General features: G+C 37.6%; 1 protein-coding gene across 3 annotated transcripts in view; it reads left to right on the forward strand.

The window, feature by feature from the left end:
* HMGCLL1 (3-hydroxymethyl-3-methylglutaryl-CoA lyase like 1) overlaps positions 1-8,858 on the forward strand; it is a 76,570-nt gene extending 67,712 nt beyond the window's left edge. For all 3 annotated transcript variants that reach the window (XM_039730250.1, XM_039730241.1, XM_039730256.1), the window contains 2 exons: positions 1,704-1,829; positions 3,925-8,858. In XM_039730250.1, the coding sequence (XP_039586184.1) occupies positions 1,704-1,829; positions 3,925-4,038 (240 nt within the window). In that variant the 3' untranslated portion in view covers positions 4,039-8,858. The remainder of the gene's footprint in view (positions 1-1,703; positions 1,830-3,924) is intronic.
* The last annotated feature ends 131 nt before the right edge of the window (positions 8,859-8,989 follow it).

Raw genomic sequence — 8,989 nt, forward strand, 5'->3', positions numbered from 1 at the left:
CACTCCATAAGTCACAAATTAGTGTGCGTTAAAGTACAGTATTTCTTTTTAGAGACTCTTATTATGTGAGCAATATTCAATAGTATTCTCTTGCCTGTCACAGTTATGTACCTCAACTCCTCTGAGGTCTTTACGACAGGCTTTGAGCAGCTACCTAGACCAAGATAATATCCTCTGTCCAAGAATAGGACCTGGGACAACACTTCCTTTATTATTGCTCTCCAGAGATGTTGGAAGTTCAGAGTCTGTAAGGCCAATGATAAAATTATGGAGTGCACCGTTAAAACCAGAAGCAAGTACAAAAAAAAAAAACCAAACCCACATTAGGGTAGTTTATTTCAGAACTAAAAAAACCAATACTAGGTATATTTGGAAAGGAGACTTAGCAACTGCAGGAACGTGCAGGATGTATCATTTGCTGACCTTGCCAGCGAGTTGTATGCATGTCTGGGAAGGAGAAGCTCAGGCTCCCAGAGCAGCCTGCAGGGACAGGAGGTTCCTCAGAAGGGGGATCAGCAATCTGTGCAGTCAGACCTCTAAACCAAACTTCCTGACCTGCAGATGTGGGTAACCTCTGGCTTAACCTCTGAATCTCTCTGTACCCAGTCAGCGTTTTGAAAATTTATCTCTGCACAGGAACTCCTGTCCTGAATTTCAGTCTGGCTGACCTGTCTTACAGTTTTGGTGTATGTCTGTCTAAATTATTCCTGTGGGGAAGGGAAACCTCTAGTGCTCTTAAGGCAGAGAGGAGCTTGTTCTTTGAAGACCTAATAATTGTTCTGCCTAATTCCCTTGCCTGCTTCTGATTATCTGTAGAGCCTGAATGCCTCCAGAGGCAGGGGAAGACTGAAGAGCCTTCTCTGACAAGGGAGACCCAGTGTGTCCTGGATCACATACCTAATATATTGTAACAGAAAACGATTGCTTTCCAGTTTCAGCTTTATTTTAAAAATCAAATCATAGAATAAGAGGGTGAAAAAGCTCCGTAAACATATCAGTGGAAGTCACTGGCTCCGTTTTTGCCTCCTCCCTTATCAGTCTGCTAGAGAAGACTTTATCCCATAGGAAATGTAATATTATCTCCTGGGTGGAGTTGGTAACTGGTTTGCTACTTTTTGTCATGAATACACTGAGTGGATCAGAAGAGAGAAGACATTTGAATGCAGCAGGAAGAAAATAAAAAGCAAACAAATATTAATTTACCACAGCTGAGTATTTTTTCAAGTCTTTCAAGTAAATTTAAGTCTTGTTTAAATGAGAAAGCTTAACACTGTGCACCAAGTATTCTTTTAAAAATATCCCAAGCTCAACCTATACATATATATATCTGTGGGAACTTCCATTGATGGGGGTTTTTTTGCATAAAAACATTTCATACTAGATGCAGGTTATTTAAAAGCACCACGTTGAAAGATAAAGAGAGAAAAGACTTAAAACCTCTTTCTATAAAATAGCAATCATCTGCCAAAATCGCATATAACGGGCCATTAGTTCTTTGTTCCATATCCTATGTCTGAAAAGTCTTACCTTATAAAGATGTCAGGACTAAAACCATTATAAGAAATTTCCTCCAAGGAACACATCCATTTGTGGAGAAATGTGTATTTTATGCATGGTAACTAATACATATGGCCTGCCATTTATGAAAAATTATAAATAATACTCTGTGCTGATGCTTCATTTTTTGTGTTGTTATTTTCCAGATGGGAGTTGCTGTGGTGGATTCATCTGTTGCAGGACTTGGTGGTTGTCCCTATGCAAAAGGTGCTACTGGAAATGTAGCCACAGAGGATGTGATCTACATGCTGAATGGTCTGGGGATCAACACAGTAAGATATTTTTACTTTCTACTTAAAGACTTTAAGGGAAAAAAAATTCTAGGAAACATACAATTTGTACCTCACAATAATTTGTGCTGTACAATAAAGTATTCAGGGCCCATAGTAGTTTTTGCAAATTCAGTGCTTTAATATGGCTTGACACATAACAGGAATGGTGTTGTCTTCATCAGCAATTTAGACTAGAAATGGTTTATGTATTTAACATAATTTGAATAATCCACTTCTTCCTACCTGGAGCTATGAGGAACTTAGTAGCAGCTACTTTGTGTCATTGCTCTGCCTCAGTAACCACAAAAAATTCAGTACTGTAGACATTGCGACAGAAGGCTGATCATCTCAACAGTGGAAAGACTGAGCAGAGCTCAGCTTTTGCCACAGTCTTGGATTTGGCTCATAGTGCTTATTAATTTGTTGTAAATTTTTCTGACTTCAAAGTTGAAAAAAATTGTGGTGTTTGGCACCTAAGCACAGGGCATTGTTATTTCTCAGGTATCCGCTTCATATATTTCAAAATTGTACAGAACCTGTTACTGGCTAGGAGGCTTCACAGTCATTTTTATTATCAGTCTGTTCTTGGAGGAGAGGGCAGAGCAGCTTACATGCCCTGTGCTGTGCTTTAATGAACCTTACCAGTGAGCATCCACACCTCAAGAGCACTCATTTAGTATCCCTGGCTGGTTGGCATGTTAATTATTCTGTGTTCCTAGGACTCATTTACTGCCTTCTTCAATAAATGTGCTCTTTGGTCTTCCTGTCGGTCCCCATTTATCTGGATATGTGGCATAATGAATTCGTGCTAACTCAGGCATTGCCATTACTTTATGTTTAATTTCCACATGGACTTGGAGAGTCAAGTTCAAAGGAGAACATATAAAGAACTGCCAAAACTACAAAGTGTGTTGTTTGCAATTAAACTACCACAGAAAGAAATCCAAATGCCTGATATCTGAAATAAGATTTGAATTATTGAGGAGCTCATTGGAACTTATCGCTTGCTTGTAGGCTGCAGTTCAGTGTGGTGTACAAGCCAATGGACTTCCTTGACATGAAAGGATTGCAGAACTTGTTTCTGAATTGCACTTTCCCTGGGCACTGTTAAAGCGTATTCAGTTCCTTACAGAGTTCACTGTAAGCATTTATCTGCTCTCATTTGCTTTTTAGGGAGTTCAGGATAGATATCAGAAATTGTTCAGTCACAAGTGTCCACTGTACAAGTGGACTCTGTTTTGAACTGTTTGTACACACTTTGGGGTAGCTTTTCTTCATGAAGGTGTTTATTCTTTTGAAACAATACAATTCTTTGAAATAAGGAGGAGAAATCATGCATTTCACTTTACATTTCTGTGCACTTTAGACTTACGCTTTTAGTATAGCTTTCCTTGGGCAAAATACTCATTAACCTTTCCAACTGACTCATAGCAAAAGGAAGCAATTAAGCAAGAATAGTTGGATTATATGAAATATACCATGTCCTAGGCTTCTTGATAAGATTGATCAATCTGTTAACAATCTGGTGACCAAGCAAGAATACGTCTTGTCCTAAAGGTTGATAGCAAATCCCATGGAGACAATCTCACCATCAAATATTTATTTCTTCTTTTGTTTGGTTTGATGGTGATTCTATTTAGGTTTTGCTTAATTTTAAATTTTAGATTGTGCAATAGCAAAACATAAGTCTTTGCTTTTTGAATCCTTTCTCATGCTTTTTGCATGAAGTTTTGTAGTGTTGGATAATAAATAAGTATAGCACATATTTAGACTCTATATTTTTCTTCTAACTTCTATTTGTGGTTCCAGCTCTTTATTCCAGATTCTTTTGAGGTTGAAAGATATTACTCCAGTATTTGGTCCACTGCTGATGGGGCAAGAAATCACTCTCAAAGTAGTAGAACCTTTCAAACAACTAGAAGCTGTAACTATCTGTAAATCACTATCACTGTAGCTTTACTGATCCCCATTACTGACCTATAACATGAATCAGACCTTTTGTTGCAAAAATTAGACCCTGGAGCAAAAAACTTGGAATCTAAGCATTTTCAACATGTACATTTATTATTCTTAACATTTTTCACCTCTTTTTTAGGGAGTAAATCTTTGTGCCGTGATGGAAGCTGGAAACTTCATCTGCAAAGCTTTGAACAAGAAAACAAACTCAAAAGTTGCACAAGCTTCCTTCAGTACTGGAACTATCAATTAAATGGATTTTTCTTTTTACAGCTTGATTATATTTTCCATTTACCTTGACCAAGGACATTTGCTTTAGGAAAAAAACCAAGAAAACCATTGCATCAAAGAAACAAAATAGAACCGACATATAATTTGTTTTTAAAGGGAAAAGTTATTGTACTGTACTGTCTTGTCAGGAATTGTCTGATTTGTAAGTAAAAAATAAACAATTGTAGTGCAGAACCCTGTACTTTGTACTTCTACAGATGAAGAAAATGTATAAACACCAGGAAATTTTACCATGTTTTAAATTGAATTTTTAGTTCTTTTCAGGAAAAACGGGTAGAAACAGTGAGTACATAGTTAAATTTCAATCAAGATGTCTTTCAGAACAGTACAAATATTTTCAGTAGTTTATGAGATCTCACACTGTGTGTGGCCATTCTATTATGTATTTTATTTATCTGAATTCTCACTTTTCATTTGTCAAGTCACTGTGTTATGAACACAGAGCCAAATCTGAATTCACTGTAAGAATTTTTTAGCAATGGAACTTCTTTTAAATTTTGTTTAACATCTGCTAAATTATGGATGACTTTATCTTGTTCCAAAACATTGTGGTGAGTGGCACTCTGCCAGATCCTTCCAATCCTCCAGCAAATTTCCTTATTTGTTACATATGTTAAATTTGTTGTACTTGCATTTTTTGGTCAACTTATTAAAACCTAATTATATGAAGCAAATAAAAATTGGCAAGGTTTTCAACATCATTCAGGTTCACAGTGGTGTAGAAGGGGCTACATTTTCATCCAAGGTTTCATCAAAAAATTAGATTTTTCATTCTGCAGGCTATGAATTGATATTCTCATTCCGAAATCACAGGTTTTTAGGATAATAGTATTTTGCTGGACTAGCTTACACAAAGGAGACCACTTAGAATTTTTTTGTGCTCTACTGATAATGATACTGTTCTTTTAAATGCCTTAGTTCAACAAGATGCCAATGAACTGCATTCTTCAATAATCAATAGATTAGATCAATAATGAATGAATGGACAAATTCAAAGAGCCTTATCCTATATATAAATGTTCAAGCATGCCATGAAAATACTGTCATGTTTTTCATCCTGAAACTTCAGTACTCTTACTGGCTGGTTGTGTAGGACCTGTCTGTACTTCTCTGTGTACTTTGATATATATTTTTTCTGAACATAGCCTGTTGACATGACCCTGGACTGTGGTCTTCACCCATATTCCAAATTTTCCTCAAAAATGTGAAATCTTGTCAAAAGGTAAGATGAAAGAAAGTGGAAGATAACACATAAGAAAAGGCTGAATAATTTTTCGTCTGGAACTCAAGTCTGCCAAGTTACAGCTGAGTCATAGTTTGCCTTTGAAATACCAAAGTGAATTTTTCTGAGATCTTTTAGCCAGTTGTGTAGTTTAGAATGGCATCATTTAAGAAAGTCAGTCTTTGCATTCCAGGCAACACAAAGCTATAAATTTGATATAATACCCCTATTCTGTTTATGTCGTAATGATAGTCAAAATTAATATAAGCTACTTTGTTTCACTCTTCTCCTGGTACAAGTCAAAGGACAAAAAAAGAAATGTGTTCAAGTGAGGCAAGAAATATCTTGCCTATCATTCCAAAATACTGAATCTTTCCTGCAGATTCTAGTAAGAAGACTTTCAAGTACTCCTGAAAGTATGAACATCCTGATTTTCTTGACCTGCCCTGGATGCATGGTTGGATCACCACAAAAAAGCTCTTTCCTCTTTTTCCCCATGTTTCAGCTGGGACTTTGCTATTTAGCAGCCACTATAGCTCATATATCAAAACATGAACTTAAATAAAACCAGGTCTTGAACCATTCACAGACTTAAAAATTCTGTAATGGATTAGACCCAATGAAGAGGTAAGGAAACTGCAGCAGTACAGTTAAGCCTAAACATGGTGCTAGAATTGACATCTTAAAAACTCCCTAATTTATGTGTCATTTACCCCTGAAGGTGACTAACTTTACTGTAATACTTTCCTATTTAATAATAATTTTTCCTGTTTAGTTTTCTCTGTAGGCACAGAATTGGCTCATTTTGAGCTGAAGTATGCAGGTTTCATGTAGGTCCTGATGAATTTTGTTCCACCCAAGACCCTCTGAGCAAGCATGTGTAATTAACATAAACAATATTGAGCTTCTCAAAGACTGAAAGTGATGTCAGCCCTTGGAAAAAACGCAGTTGTGATGCAAACCTGAATGTGAGACTAAACAACTGAAGTGAGACTGAACTTGCTGCTCAGCCTGGGGAGATTAAATACACACCCATGGCAGGACCCGAGGGAATGGCCTGAAGTTGTATCAGGCAGGTTTAGGTTGGATATTACAGAAATGTTCTTCACCCAGAGAGTGGTTGGGTACTGGAACTGTTGCCCAGGGCAGTGGTCTCAGCACCAGCCTGACAGTTTGAGAAGTGTTTGGACAATGCTCTCAGGTACATGGTGTGACGCTTGGGGATGGTCCAGGAGCTGGACTTGATGATCCTTGTGGGTCCCTTCCAACTCAGCTAATCCTGTGATTATGAACTGAAAAAGAACACACTTGCTCATAAATCTGGATGAATTTGTGCCACTGGGTAGAATGGAATTAAAAATTTCTAAACCCAGAAAAATCCCAAGAAAAGAATGTCAGTGCCTCTGCAACAGATGGCAGCATTCTTTTTCTTGAAGGTGGTGGTGAGGCCTTCAATTATCAGCCAAGTAAGGAACTGGATAGATAGTGTCCATTTTTATGCCTCTGTGCACAGGGCATCCTAGGCTTCTCAGCATCTGGACTGTCTGGTTTGCAGACAGTTGGCTCTTGATTCAAGGCTCTTGATTCTCTCCGTGCAGTATAACAGGGTACCTATTAAATCATGTGGATGAACAACCTAAAATGCCTCAGTTCTTTATTGGGTCTGTTTTAGAAACTACTTGGAAACTTGTGGAGAGCCTTAATTGCAGGTCTGTTATTCTGTAATGATGTGAGCATTGGAAAAGATGAGCAGTCACATCTGGAGCCTGTACTTTACCCACATGTTCAGCTTCAACCACATCGTGAGTTATTGTAATCCAGGGTGGAGGTCACAGACAAATAGATTGTTTGTCAGGATTGTTATGAGAGAAAGAAACATAGAGCCAGAACAAAAAAAAAAAAAAGCAAACCCCAACCCAGTGTTTATGTGCCAAATTTGCCACCTGGGATGAATTTAGGTCTGTGGGTCCAGGGGAGCAGTCCCTATAAAATCCCTGTTTAGTTGTAGTAAGACTGAGAATCTTGAGACATCTCATGTTTTGCCTACTGACGTTTTTTAGGTTTGTAAAATGCTGTTGCTCTGCTTTCCTGGGATGGCATAATTTTGACTATGCAGAACATTTTGACACCTAATCTTTGGCTTCAAAAAATAAGCATCAATTTATTTTAATAGCAAAGGCTAATCCAATAGCCATGCCATGAGCATGCATCACTCACATTGGCAGCATTGAATTCAGCACACAGTAAAACAGCTGAGACTATACCCCTTCAAAAACATGCTGAGACATGGGATGAGGCTCTCCAGTGCTTCTGACTTCCTAAACCTTTATGCTTATATTCAGAGTGAACCATCACTAATGATGTCTGCTCTTCTAGTCCCTATCACTGTCTGTCCCCAACTGAATACATTGCTGCCACTTTACTCTGAAATAGCCCACTGGCTCTGGAGGGCTTGCATCCAGGTGTTTGGCTTCCATGAGCAGCTGTTCTTATCACAGTGTCATTATAAAAATTCTAAGTCAAGATATTGCATTGTTGAAGGCATGACTGGTGTGCCTTGTTGGAGGAAAAGTTGATCACTTTCAGTAGTATGGGCATAATCATTCTTTAGTGCCTTCCAGAACACAGCAATGACATAGATCCCATACAGTTCTAATGTCTTCCAGCAGCAGCTTGCTTTGTAGTTTAAACTTTTATGTATTAGGGCAACTTGGCTCTGGACCAGCACTTTAATGGTTCATTTTTGTGTATAACCAGAGCTTATGAAATAAGAACTAAATACTCTGGTGTTGTGAATAAGTCCAGAGAGGCTTTGGCTAATTTTCCTCTCTTAATAGTGTCATTTGAGTTCATAAAACTTTTATTATTGTATTAAGGAGTCACCAAATGAAGACTACAAGTCTGTGAGACAAAATTCTTATGTTTGGAATCAGTGTTGTTGAAATGAAATAATGCTTATCCAAAGATTTAGTGTGAATATATAAGATCTGCCCTTTTTTTTCACTGAGTTTGTTTTAAGGGGTAGAAATATTGTTTAGTTACTGTGATATCAGAAAATCGGTACTTTCTGCCACTGAATTTTTCTGTGATTTCTGACATTGCCTTCAGTTTGCTTCACTGATTGTGAAGTATCCACAAAGGTGGCTAAACAAGTATAAGAGTGGCAAGAAGTGAATGAATTCCAGTTCTTGACTTGCTGATCAAAATTAATCACCTTTTCTTTTGTTATATCTTTGAAGATTATTTTTTCTCTACAGTCCTGCTGCAATGCAGTGTTGATCTTCATTGCTGCAATAACACAGCAGGCAGGACTACAGCCAAAGTCAATTTAGTCCTTTGAAACCAATGTCAAAGAGATGATATGTTTGTCAAGGAACTGTCATGTATCCACCCGGTTAAATGCATTTGTGATTTTGCAATATGTGGTGTTACAGCTGAAATAAAATCTGTCTCTCTGTTTATTGAAACTGATATGCTCATGTATTATGCCAGATTCAGCAGCTCTGACTAACCAGCTCATGCATACAGCATTAGCAAATATGAACTGTCACTGACGTGTATGCCTGTGTTGACTTTGTTACCTTGTAATCCATTTTGAGTGCTTTTTCTTAGGATTACCTTTTAATCTGGTGTTCCTGTGTGTTTTTACAGCAGACAAATCTCTTTTAAGTTACTGGGGAAATATTTCTTT

Source organism: Passer montanus, unplaced genomic scaffold (genome assembly GCF_014805655.1).
Source record: "Passer montanus isolate IOZ18808 unplaced genomic scaffold, ASM1480565v1 scaffold11, whole genome shotgun sequence".
Classification (NCBI taxonomy): domain Eukaryota; kingdom Metazoa; phylum Chordata; class Aves; order Passeriformes; family Passeridae; genus Passer; species Passer montanus.